General features: G+C 35.1%; 1 protein-coding gene across 1 annotated transcript; it reads right to left on the bottom strand.

Moving 5' to 3' along the window:
• Window positions 1-4,579: 4,579 nt before the first annotated feature.
• On the bottom strand, window positions 4,580-7,665 carry LOC127080776 (plant cysteine oxidase 5). Its single transcript, XM_051021079.1, has 6 exons — window positions 7,464-7,665; window positions 6,878-7,178; window positions 6,521-6,687; window positions 6,224-6,371; window positions 5,077-5,295; window positions 4,580-4,984 (listed from the first exon to the last, which is right to left on the bottom strand). The coding sequence occupies exons 2-6, from the start codon at window positions 6,975-6,977 to the stop codon at window positions 4,866-4,868; spliced, it is 753 nt and encodes a 250-aa protein (XP_050877036.1). The 5' UTR covers window positions 6,978-7,178; window positions 7,464-7,665; the 3' UTR covers window positions 4,580-4,865.
• Window positions 7,666-25,733: the final 18,068 nt, after the last annotated feature.

Raw genomic sequence — 25,733 nt, 5'->3', positions numbered from 1 at the left:
ATCTTTTCGCCACAAGTCTCGCCTTGTGTCGAGTCACTTCTCCTTTGGGATTCAACTTCACCTTGTATACCCACTTCATATTGATTGTCTTCTTGTCTTTGGGCAATTCGATACGTGACCAAGTGTTGTTGACTTCGATTGACTTCAGCTCTTTGTCAATTGCTTTCATCCACTTCGAATCTTTCAATGCCTCAGTTGCATTGACAGGTTCGACATCTGCGTAGAAAGCATAATGTACCAGCTCACCTTTTTAATTGACCACATCATCTGATATAATCACACACTCTTGCAATCTTGCAAGCATGTGTCTTATTCTATGAGATCGGCTTGGGCCTGCTTCACCTCTAACTTCTTCTTGTCGAACTTCTCTTTCGACTTCACTAGCTGGTTCATCACAAAATATTCTCACTGAATCTTTCTTGACATTCTTAGTCCAATCCCACTCCTTAAGCTCATCTATGATCACATCCCTGCTGATCACCACTTGCTTATTCACTGGGTCGAACAACTTGTATCCTCCAGTCGAATGATATCCTATCAGAATCATTTGACTCAACTTGTCATCAAGTTTTCTTCACAAATGATCTGGCACATGTCTATGTGCTATAGATTCCAAACACCCTCAGATGACTCAAGCTCGGCTTGACACCAGATCAACATTCTTCTGGCGTGATTCCTTCTAGCTTCTTTGTCGGACATCTGTTCAGGATATATGTTGCAGTCGACACAGCTTCTCCCCATAATTCTTTGGGTAGATGCCCGCCTTTCAACATACTTCTAACCATATTCGTAATGGTTTTATCCTTCCTTTCTACGACTCCATTCTGTTGTGTAGTGTAGGGTGGAACCACCTCATGCACAATCCCTTCTTTCACACATAATGCATCGAAGTCTTTCGACACATATTCTCCACCACCATCAGTCCTCAAAATCTTGATCTTTCGACCATAGATTTAAAATTGGCAAATACCTCGATCACTTCACTTTTCTTCTGGATCAGGTAAGACCACCGTTTTCGACTGAAATCATCTATGAATGTAACAAAGTATTTGTTACCTCCAATCGAATCCATCTGGAGAGGACCACATACATCAGAGTATATGACTTCAAGAGTTGCCTTTGACCTGCTTCCTGCATCCTTACTGAAGTTGTTCTTATGCTGCTTCGCCTACACGCATTCTTCACACACTTCGTTTGGAATGTCAATTTCTGGTAATTCTAATACCATATTTCTTCTCTTCAAATCTCGGATATTTTTGAAATTCAGATGGCCAAGTCTATAATGCCATATTCATTCATCTCTGCTGGCTGCTGTTGCAAGGCACTTATGCTCCATCACATTCAGTTCAATCTTGAAGGTTCTGTTCTGAGACATTAGAGCCTTCAAGATCAACCTTCCATTTGAGTCGATAACTCTCATCATCTTGTCTTCGACCGACACCTTGTAGTTCTTTTAGACTAACTTCCCTATGCTGAGCAAATTGCTCTTCATGCCTGGTTCGTACAACACATTTGAAGTTACTGACCTCTTGCCATCTTTCCTCATAATCAGAATATCACCAACACCTTCAGCTGCTAGAGTGTTGTCATTTGCAAATTTCACCATATTCTTCATTGAGGGTTTTATGTTGACAAACCAATCTTTTCTTCCAGACATGTGTGATGAGCATCCTGAGTCCAAATACCACTGGTCCCTGAATCTCTCTTCTTCTCTTGTTGTAACCATCAACAACGTCTCTTGTTCTTCATGTTTCGCCAGCTTTGCATAAGTTTCTTGATTCTTCTGCTTTTCTGGACAATCACTAGAATAGTGACCATACCTTTGACAATTGTAACACTGAATGTGACTCTTGTCTGGATTTTGATCACCACTTCTTCCTTTACCTGCAGCACCACCTCTTTGGTTGCCTTGGTTCCATGGTTTTCTTTGATTCGACCAGTTTCCTTCTTGCTGATTTCGACCAGTCGAATTGTTGTAACCTCCTCCGCCTTTGTTGCCATTACAACTTCCTTTGTCTTTCCTTTCTTTTGATGATTGAGCCTGCAAAGCCATATCACTCTTCGACTTTCCTGCAGCTCTTTCAGCCATTCTTTATTCATGAGATTCAAGCGTCCCTTGAAGCTCTTCCTTTGTCAATTTTGACAAATCATTCGACTCTTCTATGGCTACTACCACGTGGTCGAACTTTGGAGCCAACGACCTCAAGATCTTTCCAACAACAGATCTTGATGTCAACACTTCTCCACATACCTTCATTTGATTCACCAGTTTCGTAACCTTGGTGAAGAAATTAGTTATGCTTTCATTGTCTTCCATCTGAAGCAATTCATACGTTCTTTTGTGAGTTTTTAACGTCACCTCTTTCACCTTCTCCGCGCCTCCAAATGATTTCTTCAGAATTTCCCATGCTTCTTTCACTGACTCTACATCACTAACTTTTTCAAAGTTATTTGCATCAACACATTGATGGATTATAAAGAAAGCTTTATAATTTTTCTTCTTCAATTATTTATGTGCAGTCTTTTCTTGATCTGTCGCGGCTTTTGCAAGCGTTGTTACTCTTTCCTTCACAAGATCCCAAAGATCTTGATAACAGAACACAACCTTTATCTGCTTGCACCAATTCTCATAATTGTTGTTCTTGAGAATCAGAAGATTTGATGGAAAATGTCTGTTTGGATGATTCGTTGCCATGGTGATTTTCTTCCCACGAATCGATTGAACCGGAGCTCTTGATACCAGATGTTGGAAATCCCCTTAAACCTATGGAGAATTTCAATCAATCTTGATGAACAAGATTGTTATTATCCACACAATAACAACGAAAAGAAAAGAACAATGGAGAAAGAAAGAAAGAACGACGAAGGAGAAGAGGAACTAATTTCTGCAGAGTTTCTCTCTGCCCACAAACTGTGGAAAACTTCTTATTCACTTTGCAACCGTAAAATACTGTGAATTACAAATGTTATGAATATTTTATTCACTTCATTACAAAATAAGGGTTACTCCCTCTATTTATAGATTTAGGTTAAATTGGACCTCAAGCCAAAACCCAAAACTATAAAAGCCCAAAATAGCTAACACTACTAAAATAAGCCTAAGTCGAAATCCTGTGTGAAGCAACGCGCTTCGACACTTCAGCACACTAACACAACTCAACACATTAGGTGGTTCGACACTTCCTTACTCTATCGAACAACCTACTTCAACACAAGGAATTACAATTCAACACACCACATAATTCATTGTGTCTAAGCTATCTACATTCATCATAGCTCTTAGTCTTCTAAACACTTCGACCTACACTCCCTTCGTCATAATGTTTGCAATCTGATTCTCAGTTTTGCAGTGTTCCACATTCATCTTCCCATCTGCTACTTTTTTTAAGTTTTAAAATTATAAAATTTCTAATATATAATTTAAAAACACGATATACATTTCTTCGATAATATGAATTATTCTTAATACTTACAAATAATAAACTTACTTTAAACTAAAAAATTAACCATAAAATTCAAAACAATTAATATATTTTAGTCCAACAAAAAAATAATTGAATAATGTCAAAATAATTTTGTAATTTTTTTTTATTTAAATAAAAACTTGAAACCATCTCAATATCATTCTATTATTTAAAACATATACAAAATAATTAAAAATATATAAATTAAATATCTCTATATTTTATGAAAAAAATATTAACAATTACATTATTCAACTTACTCAGAATCACACATGGCTTTTAACTCCTCCTCCTAAAAAAAAACCCATTGATTGCAAATGAAATTTTAAAATTAAATTTTTAGCCAATGTGATTATTGAAAGTTACAAAGCTCTCTAAGTTGCAAAGGATTTTAATCAAACTCTAACTAATAGATTATTTAGAAATTTTCAACTCAATTGTTAAGATGACAACTATCAGAATTATCCTCTCCTTGGCTGCCATTAATAATTGGCATCTCCACCAATTATACATTAATACTACATTTGTAGATGGGTATTTATATGAAGAGTGCCTTCTGATTCGAAAGTTTCCAATAAAAACCTTGTTTGTAAATTGCTTAAATCAAGCTTCATCAATGAAACCATAAACTTACAAATACTCTAACTGATATGGGTTATACTTAATCCAAATCTGATATTCATTGTTTACTAAAATTGTGCATAATTCTTTCAATGTTTTTCTTGTATACATTGATGATTTAATGCTTGCAGGTAATAAATTGACTGAATTTTATAGCTTAAAGCATGTCTTAGACAACCAATTCAGCATCAAAGATCTTGGTTTTGACATTGTAAGGTCATCTTAGGACATTTCTCTTTGCCAAAGAAAGTATGACTTAGACATGATCTTAACACCTTAGTTCTTTATCTATTATCATTTGTATACAATTTAGTTGGTTTATTTAGTTTTTATATCTGCCACTATTTTTGTTGGATTATTTAGTTAGCATATATAAACAATTAACCTAAGTATATTGGAGGTGGATTAAGAAACTCCCTTAAAGCCAAGCCATGGCTCCCACTCCATTATGGAGCTGTGTTCAGCATAATCTATTCAAATAAGAACAAGCATAATTCATTCAAATAAATCATAATAATTCATATGTCTAAAAGAAGACCTTAACATCATCACCAAAGATAACCATGTCACAGCCATAATAATATTTATCATAGTCTGTACAATTAATTAACAGCCATACCAAACAGATAATCAATTATTTCCAAAAACATTCCATTAGAAATTAATAATGATAATGATAATCCCATCAAATATTCTTTCTAGTCAAGCCTGACCAATGTTGTATAAGAACAAATAATCCGTCTCCTTCATCGTTGTATAAGAACAAATAAGTCGTCTCCTTCATCGCCGAATAATAGGACCTTTGTATCGCCCCTTCCCAATAACTAGATCGTTGGGCGGTGGAACCACTTCTAACCAGGTGATTTCAGACGGATTCATTCCGTGCAGCTCCTCGAGCACTACATTTTTTCAACAATATACACCATGTAAGAGAATAAAATCATGCTTTAGAAATATGAGTAGAAAGCTTATAGAAGGAAGAGACAAGTACCTGGAAGATCTGTCTTTGGCGACTTAAGAAAATAAGAACAGTTTCTTCCATTTTCTTCTTCTTCTAACGAGTAAGGAGGGGAAAGAATGTCAAAGAGAGCGCAAGGGGTTACGGCTTTGAAGCAATGGAGATTGCCGCCCCTATTCGGATGAAGAATTGTTGTGTCGCAAGGAGCGGTCATCTGACAATCTCTGACATGTTTTGCGGGTCTCGCTGCACCTGTAGACAAATATTGAATCTCATTTCTCTAGTTTAGGAAATGTTTGAGAATCATAAAATCGTACTTCGTTATTTACTATCTTAGGATCATAGAAGCTATATTGAAGATCGGTATAATTATGATCGGCAAAAACCTAAACAGATGGGATACTAAGTTAACATGCAACAATATGAAATTCATAATCCTCCGTTTTCCGAAAATCATAAATACGTCGATGTTGGCATGCATAGCAAAAGCACAAATTAACATCTACTACGGGAAGCAAGTATTCCAGGAAAATATATATTGTCAATAACGCAGTCAACCATATAGGTGGCTATTAAGTCAAGACCGGACAGTCCAGAATGTTCGAACTCGAAATATGATGGACTGTCTTATCTTTATCAAATGGCCACTAATGTGGCTGACTGCTTGCGTGCTCAGGATTGTGACTGAGCACAACCCAAATCCTTTCACCGCCTATATTAAAACCTTGCTCTAAGAGTGACTCGGGCATTGAATGTCTTAACCGATATCCACTCTTTTCTCCAATCGGTTGACCGTCATAGCCAATCACATGAATGTGTCCAACTTCATCCAGCAGTCTCAAAAATTCTAGAAACTATTGTATGAGATGGAAAGATGTTCAATTCACAGGCTCAGAGCACTAAATATCACCCTGGTCAAAGCAAATTCAAATATGTAAAATACTGGAAAGACAAATCCATGCCTGACATTTTTACATAATCCACTCGAATCGAAGCATATTATGAACATGTCTTCTAATTGACATCGATTTCAACGAAAAATACAGAGCAGAAAACCAGTGACAGTACCAATTTCTCACAATGTCTCAACGATTGCAGTGTAGCCGCATTTGCAATTGCAAACAGTTGTTATAGTAAAGACAGAATCATAATCATAAACAAATACAATAACGAGTGTCACCTTCGGATAGATTATTCGACTCAGGTAAGTCAATCCAATCAAATGCTTTCACAAGCAACGAACCGTAGAGGACCTTGCTTAAAACCGTCATTCTAGGATGATCGTGAAGCGGAATTAAAGAACCAGGAGACATACAGAATATTCCAATCTACAACAAAAAAAAGTTCAGTTTCAGTTCAGTCTTTGTCAATCTAAAACTCAAGGTCCAATCCAAGCAAGAATCTATCCAAACAGACTGACAAAAAGTAAACAGTGCCAAGCTGCAAAATACAGAGAAAAAAAATTCAAAATCCTTACAGAGAATTTGTCACACTCATGAAGGTGAATGTACTTAATAGGTGGTTCGGGTTCGTGAGAAGTTTCGTCTCTCCCCTTTTTTCCATTACGACCATTCACAGAACTTTTCCAACCTCGTGCCAGTTGCGCCTCATGTTCAAGACCGACATGGGCAGGCTTCAACGCATCTACCATAGCAATGCAGTTTACAAAAAGGCTAATTAACACAACGACACACACTTCACCGTAATAATAAAGACACTACATATACTAAAACATTTCACAGGCAATTTCAAATAATTCACTCAAACATTCATCAAATACAATCATAAAAATGTACAAATTCATCGGAAAAAAACAACAAAGATCAGATTGTACCTAAAACGGAGCGGACTTTTTCCAGAGCTTCTTCTGAAATAGGCCCCTCAGTAGACAAGGAAGCCTTGCAGATATCATACAATTTCTGAATATATGGCATTGTATAAATGATTCTTAAACAATCAATGCAGTATCTAGGTTTTCAGTTTCTGTTAGAATCCAATAAACACCCACTAAATTGGATCCAAAATATAACTTGACCCGGTTTAAATTCAATCAAAACAGCAAAAGAAACGGCTTCCTTTCTACGCAACAAAACATTTGCATGACAAATTCATCAATCAAATCCATTCAACTGTATCTGCAAGCATCATAAACAGACAAAATTCATAACACAAATCAGAAATTCAATCAAGTCCAAACCATACAAAACTTAACAAGTTCTTAACTTTATCAACACCATCATAAAAAAAATAAAAAAAATCAATCTTTAAATTAAAAAACAAAAAATTTCTCGTTCTGAATCATTAATCTATAGCCCACCAAGTTCCATATATTGAAAATCAAACATCATTAAACAATACGAATAAAAAAAAAAACAGATTTTTAAGGAAATATTGAAGTGGGGTGAAGAAAAGTGTGATACATGAAACATTGCTTTGTATGTTGTGTTGGTCAGGACATAATCGAGGTTGTGGTGTGAAGAAGGGAGCAGAGACACGAGAAGAGAACAGGAAACAGAAGCAGAGACAGACAACAACAAAAGACACTCCCAGACTTCAACAAAACCTGATGTCGCTTTTAGAATGACCCTTTGTTTGAAATAGCCCTTTTAAAGAAGCAAAAGATAGAGAGAGAAAATGATTAATATTAAAGAAAAAGAAATTTAAAAAAAAAAAAGAAAAAAAATCAGATTTTTTTTTCCGTGACATGTACGTTTGAGAGAAGCAGAAAACAAAAACTGTATGCGTCTTTTGGGGAAAGATGCTTTTCATTTTGATCTCTCACATGTTTTCTCACATTACAATATTTTATTTTATTTGCAGATTCACTCAATAATTATTATATATCATTTTTATGCCGATCAAATATATTATTTAGTCAATAAATTTTTAAAAAAAAATGTTAGTAATAGTGATTAGAGGGGAAATTTAATTTCTTCTATTTATTTTTAATATTTTTTACTTTTATATAAATGCTTGAGTCAAAAGTGACTTTCTAAATAAATATGAGTCAAATTTTGAAACTTTATATTATTTTTTTACATGTTTGGATTTTTTTCCTATTTTTATGCAGTAAAAGTGAATGTATTTTTTGACCAAAAATTCTATATTTGGTTTAAATTAGTTTTATAAAAGAATATTCCTATATTATCATAGAAGTTTCTCAAAAATACAATATTGTTTTAGTGTGTGGCACATGGTATTTTGGATTCAATAAGATGGTTTTATAGAATTAAATATTAATCTTAATTATTTAATAGTGTAAAAGTTGAAGAGAAAAAAATGTAATATAGAAGAGAGAAATTATATTTATGAACTAAGTAATTTGTTGATAAAATCTTTCGCTAAGTTGAAAATTTTGTTACTACCCTAAAATTTAGTTAAGATACGCGAATTCATTTATTTAAAATTGTAAAATGGATTCCTGTAAAAAAATTGTAAAATGTATTCTCTGTAATCTTATCATTGGGATACTTTAATGACATTTAATAAGATAGAGTTAGTTAAGAGCCTTTGCATAAATTTAAGTAGTTACTAGTATATTTTATTTTGAGTTTATAATATTTTTTAATAACCAATAATAAATAGAAACGGTTTTGTAAAACTGTTATATTTATATATTTATATATTTATATATTTATATATTTATATATTTATATATTTATTGATTGTTTTTCTTAATATATATGAAGAACTTTTAAAAGGAAATTTTTGCAAAAAGGAGAGAGCAACATTTTTAGAAATAAGTTAAAATAACTTTTATGTATACAATCCAATTATTAATTTTAATAAAATCTAAAACTAGTAAGATAGTAATAAATAGTAAATATTTTAAAGGATAAATAATTACATCCAAAATTAATATATATATATATATATATATATATATATATATATATATATATATATATATATATATATATATATATATATATATATATATATATATATATATATATATATATATATATATATATATATATATATATATATATATATATATATATATATATATATATATATAATTATCTTAATATGTGTAAATGACTTTAAAACTACAATTAAAAAGAAAGTATTACTCACCAAATCCCTTATCCTTTTTAAGGTAAATGTTGCCTTAGTAAAAAAAAAAATCTAAAACAAGTTCCATTTTACTTTTTCAATATATTCTTAATTACTTTATTCCAATTCACTTCAAACTAATGCAGAATTTTAAGTAATTAAATTTATTTTATAATTATAATAATTCTTAATAACAAATAATAAATAGAAACAGTTTTGTAAAATTATTACACTTATTAATTTATTTATTATTTTTGAATTTATATGGAGAAATTTTAAACAAAAATGATTTAAAAAAGATTTTTTTTAGTGAGTGAGAGTGTGTTCCACAAAAGAAAAAAACCACTATTATAAAAGAAGGTTGTTGTTCGGGTCAAAAAGTACATATGTGTGTCGTATCATTATGACGATAGAGGATATTCAGAAGTTTTAGAGGTTTATAATAGTTAGGCTTACTCGTGGCGGCGAGAAGACTTCTATAGTGGTTTTAAGTTGTTTATGGTTGTATGAGAGGTTACCTCACGTGAGGTGAGAGACTCGTTGTATTATGCGATATGTGATTAAGTTAAGAAATATCTTTTTTCCGTTAGAGGAGAAATATTTATAGAGACCCTTGGGCCTAAGACTTAAAAAATCCTAAGATTTTGTTTGAGAGTTTGGAGGGGAAGGCTTCGAAAAATGGTTTTTTTTTAAATATAGAGAAAGCATTAATATTTTTTGGAAAAAAAAATTATTTATAATGATAATATAGTGTTTATCATTAATATATTTTATTTTATTTTGAAATAGCATAAAAAAACAAAAATTATATTTGAACATTTTGTCTAAGTCCTTCAAAACCCTCTTCCAATACAAAATTTTGAGTTTCCTAAATTAGAGAATTTTTGGTGTTATGAATAAAATCAAACCCTAAAAAACCCTTCAACCAAAACCTTTATATTCTTTTCACCCTATCCTTTCTATTTTTCAAAGACCTCATCTTCGTTCCCCTTCAAAATCCCAAACAAGGCCTAAGGGATGGTAATTATTCTCCCTTGACTAGAAAAGGATTCCACACTAGAAGATCGAACGCGAAGATGGAGAATCATAGAGTACGCAGGAATCAAGAATCGATTCACACAGACTATGCCAATGTTCTATTCCGGAATCAGAAATGTGTAATGTTGCGGAAGCTGCGGCAAAGGAGAGCTTCTGATACAACAGAGCAGGGGGTGTGCCTACAAGTTTAACACTCTGATGCTCAAGTCAGTATATGAATAATGAGAGAGTATTCAAATTGTGTTTGAAACTTTTTACATGAAATGGCGCCACCCCATATATATAGAGAAGGGAAATAACTGCCTTGCTACTTTTGCGGCGTGGAATGAGGGGGACCGTTGAATGCATTATAGGTACGAATCTCCTTCTTCCATATATCTAAAGTCCAGTGATCAGGAGAATATCCAAGAATCTTAGCACATACCTGATTTGAATCTGAGATATCACGTCTTGTGATGTTCTGACTAAAAGGGGATATGACTGGCCTTGAGCAATTCAGGGTGTTCTTGTCTTAAGGTGGTTGGGTCCCTGGAGATATGGTCAGGTCGAGATGGATATGGCTGGCCAGGAACGTTTTCCCCCAAGCCCTCGCATTTAGGGAATAAGCGTGAGGGTTTGAAGGATCCTAAACATTGGTTATCGACCGTACTTTCTTTGTTACCATTATTTTATAACTCCATATGTCTTTGGAGCAATGATTATGATTTTTCTAGGGAACTGAAATACTCAAGTGTTACGTGCGAGAGAAATGATTGTTGATAAGACACCTTTCATTTGATAAGGTCAATGCATAAATGTAGGAAGAAATAAAGTCACTTCTTTTCTAGGTTTTTACTCCTCTTCCTAAACGGTTACTTATATTTCTCCACTAAAGCATTTCTTCCTTGTTCTTGAATTTGCTAACATGATATCGCGAAAAGATCTCAGAAAAATATGAAAAAGAGTCTGGTGAACCCATCATATTCCTGGGGAGGTTCCGTATTTTCTTTAACTATCTCAATCTTTACCAAATAGGGGAACTAAAATGGAGCCTTTTGTGATGTGGTATGTCATACCCCAATTCTGTTAGTGTATTTTAAATGCAACAAAAAATAAAACAACAACACACGCAGTCCCAATTTAATTACATCATTATAGAGTGTTGTGACGCTGCTGGATTTTCTTTTGAAACGACGATGTAAATATTTGCTATATGTGTCGCTATTTGTTGTTTATTATCGCGTCGAAATCAGATCCAAGCATATAATATACATTCAGTTTGGTTTGTTTATCAGCATTGTGTTTCGTGCATTTTATTTCAATTGTGATGAACGCGTTTTGCGTTAGCAAGTTGTTAGCTGGTTTTCTTTTGTCTATGTACAACGTTTCAATTTTTTTGTCGTCGCGTTTATTTCAAATTTATATGCGCTTTTGATAGTTCGGCATAGAGTTAATACACATTTACTTTGTATTTCGCCATGTGACGTTGCTTCCATTACAATATAACTCGTTGTGTTCAATTTATTTGCGATGATCGCACTTCGCGCTGGCAACTTGTTATTCGATTTGTGGTAGCACACAACATTTCAATTTTATTTCATTTAAATCATATTTTAAACTTTGTGTTGGAAGCTTTGTATTGGACATCCTTGTGTTACGTGAACTCAATTCGCATCCTCGTGTTGCGTTTAATTTAACACACACATGTTTACATTTAAATTCATTTGTAATGAATATGTGTTGTTCATGATTGTTGCACATCGTTGTCCTATCATTTTTTTTTGCATACTTGTGTGCGACATCGAGTTTCATACTATTTGTGGCATTAAGTTATGCCTCGCATTAGAATTTGTGCCCTCGCGTTAGAGTTTGCAGCCTCATGCTTTAACTCTCAACCTCTCATTACAATTCGTGCCTCTTATTATTTTTCAACCATTTAACCATCGATTCCAAACCATTTCAAAATAAATTTCAAACCATTTTCAAACTTAAATCAAAACTTGATACATATCAAGTTCATTTTAAAAAAAAAATTGATCATTTCAAACATCTTTCATAAATAAGATGAAAAAGGAACGGTTTAGTATATACCACCTTTTTTCCCGAGTGTTTGGATACAAGTCGTATAGCTCGGTCATTTAAGCATTTGTCATCTGCTTAAAACTTTCTAAACTGATTTATATTGAACCTCTTTCACAATCAAATATTGAGCGATCTCATTTTCATAACAAGTAGGACGAAAAGGGATAGTTGGGTGTATAACTTTTTCTTCCCGGAGTTCTTGGATACGAGTCATATAGCTCGGCCATTCGAGTATTAATCTTCTATTCAAAAAAGTTAATCATATATAACCCTTCCATAATTAATTAGGTGAAAAAGTAACGGTTTGGTGTATACCATTCTTTTCCCTTATTGTATGGATATGAGCAGTATAGCTCGACCATCTGAGAATTCATCATCCACCTAAGATTAATTGACTCTCATACCCGAATTTGGTTGCGACGACCATTTTCTTTTTCTTTTAAGGGTTTTATCAATAGTTTTCCTTTCCTTCCGGAATAAATAAAGTTCGGTGGCGACTTTGTTATCATCTCGAGTGTATGAGCGCTCCATGTATTTTTCACGTCGCGACAGCTGTCGACTCTGCTGGGGATACGCTTTAGCTAGAGATTCAAGTCTAATTTTGTTAAATTTATTATAAATGTTGGCTTTGTGCATTTTTTCCATCTATTTTATTATCTCTTGTATGTTATTGTTGATATTGGTTTTCATGGTACTATGGTGATTCTCTGACTATTGACACTATGTGAGATAGGCTCTACACCCAAGTCTGAGAAGAAACTTAGGATTAAGATGGTGGTTGTGTAGTATTGGCCCGCGAAGTGTATGTCTCGTTGGGTACGAAGACCCCATCTAGAGTAGATCCTCCCTGAGGTATTTTTGTTTAACGAGTATTTATTACGGCGACAATATTTTCAAGTAGGATCCCTAACTCTATGGACCTTTTTAGAACATTTGAGTTGATGGTTGTGTAGTATCGACCTGCGAGATGTATGCCTCGTGGGGTTGATACGAAAACCTCACCTAGAAGAGATCATCTTGAGGATATTACTGTCTGATGAGTATTCGTCAAGGTGGAGATATTCTCAAGAAAGGTCCATGGGCACATGCAATCCTATAGCCTACCTATGGGTGAATCATTGATCAAAGAGATACTTGAGAATCCTTTTGTTGTGCAAACTATATGTGGATTGTTTGAGACCGCATCATACATGACTTCAAGGCTTGCCTTCGACTTGCTTCATGCATCCTTGCTGAAGATGTTCTTGTGTTGCTTCGCCTGCATACATTATTCACACACTTCATTTGGAATGTCGATTTCTGGTATCCCTGAAACCATATTTCTCTTTTCAGATATCTGATGTCTTTGAAATTGAGATGACCAAGTCTATAGTGCCATATTCATTCATCCCTGCTAGCTGTAGTTGCAAGGAATTTGTGCTCCATCACATTAAATTCAATTGTGAAGGTTCTATTTTGAGACATAGGTGTCTTCAAGATTAACCTTCCACCTGAGTCGAGAACTCTCATCATCTTGTCTTTGATCGACATTATAGTTCTTTTCGACCGACTGCCATATGCTGAGAAAATTACTTTTCATGTCTGGTATGTACAATACATTGGAAACTACTGACTTTTGCCATCTTTCCTCATAATCAAAACACCACCATTACCTTTAGATGATAGAGTATTGTCATTTGCAAATTTTACCATGCTCTTCATTGAGGGTTTCATGTTGACAACCCAATCTTTCCTACCAGTCATGTGTGATGAGCATCCTGAGTCCAAGTACCATTGGTCCTGGAATTTTTCTTCATCTCTTGTTGTGACCGTCAACAACATCTTTTCTTCATCATGATTTGCAAAATTTGCATCAGTTTCCTGATTCTTATGTTTTTCAGGACAATCACTTGAGTAGTGACCATACTTCTGACAATTAAAACACGAAATGTGACTTTTGTTAGGTTTTTGACCACCACATCTTCCTCTACCTGTACCACCACCTCTTTGGTTGTTTGGGCATGGGGGTCTTCTCTGGTTCGACTAGGCTCCTTCTTTCTAATTTCAATTAGTCGAATTGTTGTATCCTCCTCTACCTTTGTTGTCGATCTACTTCCATTTGCCTTTCTTTTCTCTTACTGATTATGCCTACAAAGCCACATCACTCTTTGACTTGCCTGCAACTCTTTCAGTCATTCTTTGTTCATGATATTCAAGTGTCCCTTGAAGCCCTTCCTTTGTCAATTTTGACAAATCGTTCGACTCTTCTATGGATACTACCAGGTGGTCGAACAATTGGAGTCAATGCTATCAAGATCTTTGAAACAATTGATCTTGATGTCAACAGTTCTCCACATACCTTGATTTTATTCACCAATTTTGTAACTCTAGTAAAAAAATCAGTTATGCTTTCATTGCCTTCCATCTGAAGCAATTCATATGTTCTTTTGTGAGTTTGTAATCTCACCTCTTTCACCTTCTCTCCGCCTCCAAACGAGTTTTCAAGAATTTCACATGCTTCTTTCGCTAATTCAACATCACTGACCTTTTCAAAATTATCAGAATCAACATATTGATGGATTATAAAGAGAGAATTATAATCTTTCTTCTTCAATTCTTTGTGTGCGGATTTTTCTTCATTCGTCGCGTTTGTTGTAAGCGGTGTCACTCCCTCATTCACATGATCCCAAAGATCTTGATAGCAAAAGACAATATTTATCTGCTTGCACCAATTCTCGTAATTCTGATTCTTCAAAATTGGGAGACTCGTCGGAAAATGTATGTTCAGGTGATTAATCACCATCGTGTTTTGCCTCCCACGAATCACTCAATCAATGCTCTAGATACCAGATATTGGAATTAAACCAAAAACTTTGAGTAATTCCAAGACAATCTTGATGAATAAGATTCAATCAACCAATTGAATTTCCACTTGTTATTCACTCTTCACTCGAGTGAATCAACCAACCTTGGTTGCAAGATTGTATCGCTGCACAATAATGATGAAAACAAGAAAAGAAAATTGAATAAGAAAGAAGATTAAGGTTTGACGATAATTGGGGAAGAAGATTATTTCTTTAGAGTCTCTCTCTGTCAACAGCCTGTGGAAAATCTCGTTAATTTTGTAACAACAAATGATTACAAGATTGTTATGAAAACATGAGTTACTCCTTATATTTATAATTGATCTAGCTTGCTCCCTAAGCTAAAGCCTAAAAAATTACAAAGATCCAAAATATCTATTTTGGTCTAAGTCGAAATCATGTGTCAAACAACCTGCTTCGACACTTCGATATCTAATACAACTCGACACACACTATATGTTTCGACACATCCTTGTTTTTGTCGAGCACTACTTGTTTCGACACAAGAAATTACAATTCAACAATTAAATGTGCAATTAGGAAACACAAACTTATTATTATATTATTATATTATTAATTATAAGAATAATAATGTAAACATAATAGCATAATGCGATGTAAATATTTATATTAATCACGATTTTAATATAAAATCTATAATTTTTCTATTAGTATAAACTTTTGTATATTTATTCTGTTAATTATCAAATAATATATACAAAAATTTAACAACAAAAAATGTTATTCGTACCTATTTCAATGTTAAAATCATTAAAATAAAATAAAAATGAATAATTTCAATATATATATATATATATATATATATATATATATATATATATATATATATATATATATATATATATATATATATATATATATATATATATATATATATATATATATATTAAAAAGAAAGTGTTGTTCCCCGGTTCCCTTGTACTTTTTAAGATGAATGTTGCCTTAGTAACAATAAATTCTAATACAAGCTTCCTTTTACTTTTTCACTATATTATTAATTTATTCCAATTCACCAAATTAATAGTATATGCACATTTTTAAGGAATTAAGTTTTTTATATTTATATTAATTTTTAATTAAAAAAATAAATAGAATAAGTTTTGTAAAACTTTTATATTTTATTAATTTATTTATTATTTTTCTTATTTCGTATGAAGAATTTTTAAACATAAATTATTTTTAAAATGTTTTTTTTAGGGAGAGAGTAACATGGTAAGAGAAGTTACAATAAATAAATTATGAAAAAATAAAACGGACCAAAAGAGAGACTTATTTTCATCAAGAAGAAGCAAAGTGAATACCAACAACCCCACTCTTACAAGATGAGGCAAAAATTTGGGCTTCATACTTGGATGAAAGGACATCGCTCCAAAAACCAAAGGCTCTCGAGATGAGCCTTTAATTTCAGTTAGACAAAAGGACCAGATTTATTAAATAAAGATCCCAATCCCCAGGGCTCCAATGTTGCTTTGACTTATACACCTCAAACCACTTAACACAAGTAATCTTCGCCCCTTTTAACCCCTCCCTAGAGGAACATTCTCTGAACCTTATTGTTATCTTTGATTTTTGACACGAACATTAAATTATAAAAACGTGATAAGAATTATGTAATAATGATTTTGATGAAGAGTCAAAATGGTTAATGACGGCCATGAAGATTTCGACTAGTTCAATTTATCAACAAGGAATTTCATTGTGATCGAAATTGTAGTCATACAAGGACCAACGAATTTTCGGACTTAGTGAATTTCAAAATTTCCAAGACATTCTCTACGTAGTCGAATGAGATGTAAATAGATAAGATCAAACGATTATTGAAAGACATGTGGAAGCTTATTGAAGATGAAGGATGAATGAAAGTAAAGACATGACATGTTATGTGTAGTCTACAGTTGTAGGCGGTTAACCTAGGATTAGTATATACGTAGTGTTCACTTTGAGTTTTAGGAGTCCGCAATTTTACACAATTCTACATAACTCAAAGTATCTATATGATTTGAGAAAAGAGTTTCAGAATATACGCATGCGTTCCACTTTTTACAAATTAACTTTTCAAATTCAAATCATTTTATGTATTTTCAGTCATTTTACTTCTTCTTTTGCATTTCAATTTCATTTTAAAATTTCAGTCATTACTTTAAAACTTTGCAGTTTGATTTCAGTTATTATTTTTCAAACTACACATTTCGACATTTATGTTAAGATCATTTAAAGTTCATGATTCACACAAATATGTCCTGGAATCTTTTCGAGTTTAATCCCTTAAGTCAATTGAAACTTGTTTTTGTTTACTAAATTTTACGGTAAACAAATTGGAATGGCTAGTGGGACCCTTTTTGTGTGAATTTATACCTTTTGTTTTTGAAAATTATGATTTTTAAGTTCATTTAAGAAACTTCTCATCTGAGAAGTGGTAGGATAACCAAAAGAGAAAGTAGAAACCCAGTGAGGAGATACGTTAGGAAAATGGTTAATCCCATAAACAATAATAATGGAGAACAACCAGCCAATAGCACTAGGGCGGGCACAACCACTACAAGTTCGACTGAACCAATCGCATCTATTACTAGCACAACAGCCATACCGTCAACGACTATTATGCCATCAAATACACAAGAAGGGGTGGTTTTTTCCCTTCAAAAACACAGAGTCACCCAATGACTCTTAGAACGATTATGGCAACGGATTTTAGGCCTTTTGCCACCAGTTTTACAATGCCTATGACGGGGTGTGAACAACCTTATAGTATGCCAACATCAATGATGGTACGCCTACATACTAACCCTTCGACATTTACTGACAATACTGCAAATGCATATTCGCCAATATTGGCATCTGGCACAACCATAGGTAATCTCGGTCGAACCATACAACCCCGAGTAGGGATAGGATTTGGTTCCCAAGCAATGCCAACACTTTCTACAAATTATGTGATGGCGATGAGACACAGATGGACGAAAGTAACCAATATATGGTTGATATGCTTACACAATAAATGGGTACCATATTTAACCCATTGATTCAAAATACGAATCAGAGTTACCAATGATTAGCAACTCAAATGAATCGAATTGTTGACTTCTTTGGCCCTCCGCCGGTGCTGATTCGACCTATTGTACAACCCTAATTGGCCAGGCCAATTAGAAATGAGGGGATAGCCCATGAGGAAAACACAATGAATCAGGGGAAACAATTTTTGCACCTGATAGTCGAACAAGGGAGGCCTAGAGAGGCCGAATGACCACCAGTTTTGGTAGTTAATCGAGACAAAAACTCTAACTAAGTGGTTCGTCAAGTTTGACAAGAGAATCTATTAGGATAAAATAATCTTGCAGCCATAGTCGAAAGAATAATAGCGTAAAACAGTGTCAACATAGGTCTCCTAACGCCAAATTATACATCTCCTTTGTCGGAGTATGTTTTACAAATCGAACTCCGAATGGGATGAAAGGTCCCTAAGTTCACCAAATTTGTTGGTGACACTAATGAGTCTACAATCGAACATCTTGCTCAATATTTGATTGAGGTTGGAGATATAGTGAATAATAAGAACTTAAGGATGAGATACTTCGCTAGTTCCCTTACAAAGAATTCCTTTACATGGTTTACTATCCTTCTTGCACATTCCATAAATGATTGGACTCGTTTGGAAAGGTTGTTCCAAGAACAATTCTATATGGGGCAATCTAAGAACAGTCAGAAAGAATTGTCGAGTGTGAAGTGAAATATCGTTGAAACAATTGACGACTACCTTAATAAATTCTGATTGTTAAAACAATGTGCTTTACTCAAGTTCTTGAACAAGAACTAGTCAAAATGGTCGCTGATGGGTTATACTATTCTATTGTGAAAAAATTAGATACACATTATCTAAGAGATATGGCTCAAATAACAGACAGAGTTCGAAAGGTCGAACGAATGAAGGCTGAGAAAGCCAGAGTGAACAAAGGTGAGAAGGAGCGAGTGGCTTACTGTAGCGGGGTATTCGTTACCATTAGAGATATTGACTAAATCCAAGGTAAATCATACAAGTCGAGTCGCCACCGCACTTCTATTTATCCAAAGGAATGGTTAGAAAGCGAACAAAAACCTAAAAGTTTTATCGAATCAAAAACTAGTAAAAATGTCAGAGATCTGGGTTAGGGGGTTGGTTATGCAATGAGAAGGTGTTAGGCACCCAAAGCATCCTAGGTACTCCTAGGGAGCCCTTTTCATATTTGTTGCAAAGGTTGTTGTTTTTTTGTGAAAATTTATTTGTGCAAACATGATTGAAGGGATGAGAAAAGCGTGTATGTTTATCTAATGTACTACTTACTAAAAGAAGGGTCAAAAGAAAATGACTCGCACGGACGTCGCATCCACTGCATACGTATCTCATATGAATCTAAGAATCAGAGTCTTCGTAGCTCGGCTACCTATGGGTTAAAGAGGAGTATGCTCGCTAAGACATCGCGTCTTATGCCTACGTATCTCATCTGGGATGAAAATCAGAGCAAAACGTAGTTCGACCACCTATGGGCTAAGGGTTGTGTTTTGGGGTGAACGACGTTACTACGCAATCTACCGGATGCTCGACCTTTGGAGACTTACTCGCCTGTAGTAGAAGGAGATAATGTGTTCTTAGGAGAAGAAAAATCAATGAGTTTGGGGTGTTTAGGGATGCTCATGCAAAAAGGCAGTCCTAGATGAAGGAACCACGCTACCTTAAATGACATGCCACGAGAGGCTATATGAAACCTAAGAAATCGGTAACATGCGGGAAAAGTAAAGGGATCGAGAGATCTACCATACGGATAAAGATCCGAAGTAACAACAATTAGATAAATAAGAAACCCAAAGACTCTTCCAAGCTAAACACCATCAAAGAAAGCGAGTTAGTTCAGGTAATCAGAATAGACCTCCAGGTGGTACCCCACAAATAAAGTGGAACACCAAGCAAGCTATCCCTGCAAGAGTATGTGAGCCCTCACAAAAACTCAACAAACAGGTTAGAGTAATATGACGGAATTAGGAGAAAACAATGCCATAACAAACACAAAACAGGTTAGAGCAAACAGGAAAAAACAACTACTGTCGCGATCGCTGCTGCATCACCTAGCGAAAGCTTAGCGAAGCTTCGCTGCAGGCTCGCCTGGCGAAGGTGCTAGCGAGCGCCTGCGGGTTCTGGATTTCCCATTGATAACAGTACGATTTTAGGGACTCCAAACCCTATGGCATCCATCTCAGAAATTAAGTGATCAAAACATTCAAGGTATTGTTTACACGTTCATGCATATCTAAACCCGTGGGCAAAAACTGAACGATACCTCACACATTTAGAGTATTCAAATTAAAAGCATAGAGTAATGGGGATAAGGGTAAACCTGATTGGAGAGGCTGATGAAATTGAATGGCACGGTTGGGTTTGCAAAGCACTCTTAGGGTTTATATGAGAGGGAATTGGTTCTTTGCCGATGAGTTCCCTTCAGTCTCTGGAGGTTGCTATGAACTCTGTTAGCTCTTCTCTCACTATCTTTTTCCCTGCCAGGGTAATAGGAATAGAATGGCCTTTTGTTTCACTGAAACTCTGAATTTATAACCTGATTTTTGTGGACCTGTGGGCTCAAATGAGAGAGGCCCAAGTCCAAAAATTTTCTGTTATATTTTATTTATTTATTTATTTATTTATTTTTCGTTCTTTTTTTTTTAAACACGTGGGCTTCGCCTAGCGAGCATGACAGTTCAAGAAATTCCTCTGAGCGTAGGTGATTCTGGTGTGTTAATACCTTAGGATTGACATTAATTTTGTAAAACAAATAATGTAATCATCTCTGTTGTTTTAATATGTTGGGTTGAAGAAGTTCAACATCTGGACCAACATGTCATGTACGATGTCACGACATCATGCCTGTGACATCGTACATGTGTAGAAAACTGAATTAATTAATTCAGTATATATTCTGGGATTAGTGAGGATATTTGGTGAATATCCTAACTTCCATGTGGAGGTCTTAAAGACTCAATCAGAATATATAGGCTCTAAATATGGAGATATATATGGAGAGATTTTAGGAACTAAAAGATTGAAGACCTTATTTGTAGCAGAAATTTTCTGTTGACTTTGTAACAGCAAAGAAGAAGTTTGCTGCGATTTATGAAGGCCCAAATCCAGTTGGGTGATTAGGTTATAAATAGCATATTGTAACCTAGTATTTGTAAGCCTCTTAGAATGAAAAATTAGGGGTGTGTGTGAGGTAAACCTCCCAACCTGTGGGAAGGTTACCACGTGTTTCTCAGTGTTCAAAGCTGAGAGTATTTGTAACTCAAAGCCTGTAGGCAAGAGTTGTTATGGTCTTGAACAAAGTTGTGAAGCAAGTTCAAGTAGTTTGACATTACATTGTGTTTGTAGTGATAGGAATGGAAACTGGAGGTTTCTATCTAGGAGTTCCTAGGTATAGATTGCATTGGGTAGGGATTAAGTGAAGAGTTGTAAACGGGGGAGTTTAACTCTGAATTAATACTGCTGATAGTGGATCTTCTTCCTGGCTTGGTATGCCCCCAGAGTAGGTGATGTTGCACCGAACTGGGTTAACAATTTCCTGTGTTTGTTTTCCTTCTGCATGTTATAATCCTGTCTGCCTTAACTTAGCTTGTGTTTTAGTCTGCTTATCAAGATAATATCAGACCTGGTACATAGCCTTCTGTTTGAATGTCAATAGAATGTTTTGACATTCATCATTAACAGCACATACTGAATAAAAGACAAGTTGGTTTTTCTGCTTCAGTTCAGTATTTCAGTCTGGTCTCCAAGAGGATAACAGACCTGCCCAAAGCATAGAGTAATGGGGATAAGGGCAAACCTGATTGGAGAGGCTGATGAAATTGAATGGCACGGTTGGGTTTGCAAAGCACTCTTAGGGTTTATATGAGAGGGAATTGGTTCTTTGCCGATGAGTTCCCTTCAGTCTCTAGAGGTTGCTCTGAACTCTGTTAGCTCTTCTCTCACTATCTTTTTCCCTGCCAGGGTAATAGGAATAGAATGGCCTTTTGTTTCACTGAAACTCTGAATTTATAACCCGATTTTTGTGGACCTGTGGGCTCAAATGAGAGAGGCCCAAGTCCAAAAATTTTCTGTTATATTTTATTTATTTATTTACTTATTTATTTATTTTTCGTTCTTTTTTTTTTAAACACGTGGGCTTCGCCTAGCGAGCATGACAGTTCAAGAAATTCCTCTGAGCGTAGGTGATTCTGGTGGCTTTTCTTGGGACTCGCTAGGCGACCCATTCTGCTCGCCTAGCGAGCATGACAGCTCATGAACAAACTTTTTCTCCTTCAAGATTAACATTTTGACTGACGAATAGACCCCATTTGAACCTGTTGGAAGTATCTCAAGCCATTCCCTTGTGTTGACTGATCATCTAAATAGAACCCACAAAGTGTCTTGGATGATACTCAAGCTTCAAACAAAAGATGTTAGTGACACATTTTTGTGCTTTTGGTTAGTAAACAAAAGTAAGAGAAACAATGATGTATAATTCAAGCATGCTTGGTGATCTCAAACCAATCACAAGGAGTCCCACCCAAAGGCAAAGGGAACCAAGATGCTAAAGATCCTTGAGGCAATGCAAATGCAATGTTATGATGCCATGAGGGATCTTAGGGTCAAAATTGGGGTCTTACACTTACGTCGATATGGAAGACAATGACTTGATGTCAGACGTAGAATATGACCATGTCAAAGAAAGTAAGGTCGATGTGGCCGTGTTAAAACCAGGTACTAATGTCACTAGGCGCAAAGGTACCACCATTAGAGCAAATAAAGAAACGAGGGTGTTGTAAATATCACAATTTTCTAGGGAACAAAATCTCACCATGTTTTCTTTTCAGGGATCTTGTCCAGAACTCTTTGAACGACGAAAGACTCAAGTTTTCTAAGGGAAAATTTCCCATGAAGATTGACTCTGACCCACTTCAAATCGGGGAAGCCAATTTTGTTGAGCCTGTGGAAATCAACATGGTCGAGATCACTGATTTCGACATTGAGGCAGAGGATGAAACTTTCAAAAGCAATGAGATTGCGGTTGTCTATCCTAAGGTTGGAGAAGTTTTGCTTGAATTCCTCCACTAATGCAAAGCTGAGGATTTGAATGTTATGTTGTGTCGTAGGTGCAGTGCTATTTTTGACAAGAAGGCTACAAAGAAGGTGGAGAGTACCCAACAGGCGAAGAGGAAGGAAAACTGTAGGAGGAACAAGCTTGAGTTCTATTTCGGGAAAAAAGGGAGTCCCTCAGAAAAATGAGCAGTTTCCTAACCACCAGAGAGACAAACCTCGCACTTATGTGCCAACATCCAATGCTCCCCAAGGGAGGTGGTCGAATCCTATTAGAAAGGAGAAGCCATGTAATCAAAGGTGGAGGAATGTTGAGACGGGTCGAGGCTCTTCAATGACCTATCGAGAAAGTTTCCAAGTATCAAAGAGGCGCTCATATAGTCCCAGTAACTATAAGGGGAAGAACCCATTATCAAGAACTCAATGGAGAAGATTTTAGAGGAAGAAGAAGGCGAATAAGGAAGTTGTTGAATCAAGAAATAATAAACCATACTAGAGTCAAGTAAGTGATTAGACTAATAAGCCAATCAGAAGACTGTTGTTTTCCCCTAAACAAGTTAAGTTGAAGGGAAAAGAGAATGAGGAAGTACCATCTAAGGAGAATGAACTAGTTATTGATAATTTCGAGTCAGGGTCGGAAGACGATTTCGATGTGTTTTTTAATGTTGTACCAGTACTCCCAAGGGAGTATGATTGTGCCACATAAGTTTCTGAACCAACAGAGTGTGAGGAGGAGGAAATGATGAAGCACAAGCATGTGTGCTATTTCGTCATGAACAACAGTTGCATTGAGGAACATAACACATTTTTTGAGAGACCTCGTGAAGGAGTGAAAATTCATTTAAAGCCCCTTTTTATAAGGGTAAATGTTGAAGACACGATGGTGAATACAAATATTGTGGATGGAAGGGTTGCGGTGAATCTGATGCCCCACTTTTTGCTAAAGAAGATTGGAAAATATGATACGAATATGAGACCATATAACATGTGTTATCAAATTATGAGGTAAAATAGGCCAGACAATGGGCGTTATCCAAGTTGATGTGATAGTGGGGTCTATAACTCGACCCGCTGTTTTCATGGTTATTGCGTTGAAAGCTAGTTATAATTTTCTCTTTGGTAAGGAATGGATACATGGAGTGGGGGCAGTATCTTTGTCACTTCATCAAAGGATACCGACATGGAGGAATGACTGAATATTTGAGAATATGGAGGCAGATAAAGGGTATTACATGGCAAAAGTAAACCATGTTGACAAGAACCTAGCAAATATAACACCTTGCACCCCTGCAGGGTTTGCATACATGCCTTTGGAAAAGGAATTTTACTCTCTTAAATTTTACCCAAACCATGGACTCATGTGGGACGAAGAACTTATGGGTGAGAGGTATTATGACACCATCCGACAAATAGTTGGGGGGACAAATTTGACGATAATGTTTGAGTTTGATGCACTAAAATGGATTAAAACTTATGTAGCCAAAAGTAGACTAAAAACGACCTTAGACGTCGAGATACTGCACATGGCTGTCAAAGCCAATGAGTTAGAAGTGTTCGACGTAGGGCATAAAATTAATGTTGAGCCAAAATTAATCGAAATGCCGCAACTAGCATGCATAGAAGATGATGGCTTGAAAAGCCAGAGGCTAGATTGCATCTATGATGATGAGCCTTTGGGCTTCGAAAAGGAACCCGTCGCATCAACAAAAAATATGCAGCCCTAGGATCCGTTGGAGGAAGTCGATTTGATCTGCTGTCGCACACGGGTCAAAAGGAGTAATTAGAAAACTGTAGTTTAGCGGAAGTGATAACTCTAGTATCGTATCGCGAGGATTCTTGTATTATTATTAACCTAATGGAATCTATTTAGAGGGGGGTATGGTTTAGGAAATGATTTAGAAAACAAAGTAAATAAGTGATTAAAATAAGAGATTATAAAATAAGTCAATCTATTATTTTCGGTTTTCGGCTGATCACTAGTTTTTACCTATTAATTCCCTAAGCGACTTCAATCTCTACTCGATTCAATTTTGATTGACAAGAGAAATAGATATATAACATTTTGATATTCCTATATTCCGAATTAAATAAACAGATTAATATAATCGTGAATTAAGCAAACACGATTTACAAACGCAATTTAACGATAAAACGACGAAAATAATGATTAACAGTTAGGAAGGCAATCATACAAATTTAATAAAAACCATTCCATAAAATACATATTAAGAAAATGAATTTTCATATAATAGAATTGAAATAGAAATGAAATTAAATTGATAGGATAAAAACCTCAAAGCCTTGGAAGTTTGGCCACAGCAGATTGACTCTAGAAAATTAGTTCCTCTTCATAATCGTGCAAAGTAAAAAGTTATCATGAATAAGGTGTAATGTGATATAGTACTGAGGATGATCCTTTTAAACAAATTAAGGATTGCACTTATAATTCAAACTGGGTCAGAAAACCTAAATTCGGTCCAAAAAATGGCCCAAAAGAAATTATTTCCTAAAGTACGAAACTTAAACGAATTATGCGAGACTCCTGCACTCCGAATCAGACTTTAGATTCAACA

Source organism: Lathyrus oleraceus, chromosome 1 (genome assembly GCF_024323335.1).
Source record: "Lathyrus oleraceus cultivar Zhongwan6 chromosome 1, CAAS_Psat_ZW6_1.0, whole genome shotgun sequence".
NCBI classification, from domain to species: Eukaryota; Viridiplantae; Streptophyta; class Magnoliopsida; order Fabales; family Fabaceae; genus Lathyrus; species Lathyrus oleraceus.
Note: the sequence above shows the minus strand (reverse complement) of the source record. Positions and strands in the feature narration are given on the sequence as shown.

Excerpts from the sequence above, each read along its gene's own strand:
- LOC127080776 (XM_051021079.1), bottom strand. The coding sequence starts at position 6,977 with ATGCCATATATTCAGAAATTGTATGATATCTGCAAGGCTTCCTTGTCT. Across the intron at positions 6,372-6,520 it reads ATGAGTGTGACAAATTCTCT|ATTGGAATATTCTGTATGTC; the intron begins GTAAGGATTTTG and ends TTTTTGTTGTAG. Across the intron at positions 5,296-6,223 it reads GTCGAATAATCTATCCGAAG|GTGCAGCGAGACCCGCAAAA; the intron begins GTGACACTCGTT and ends ATTTGTCTACAG.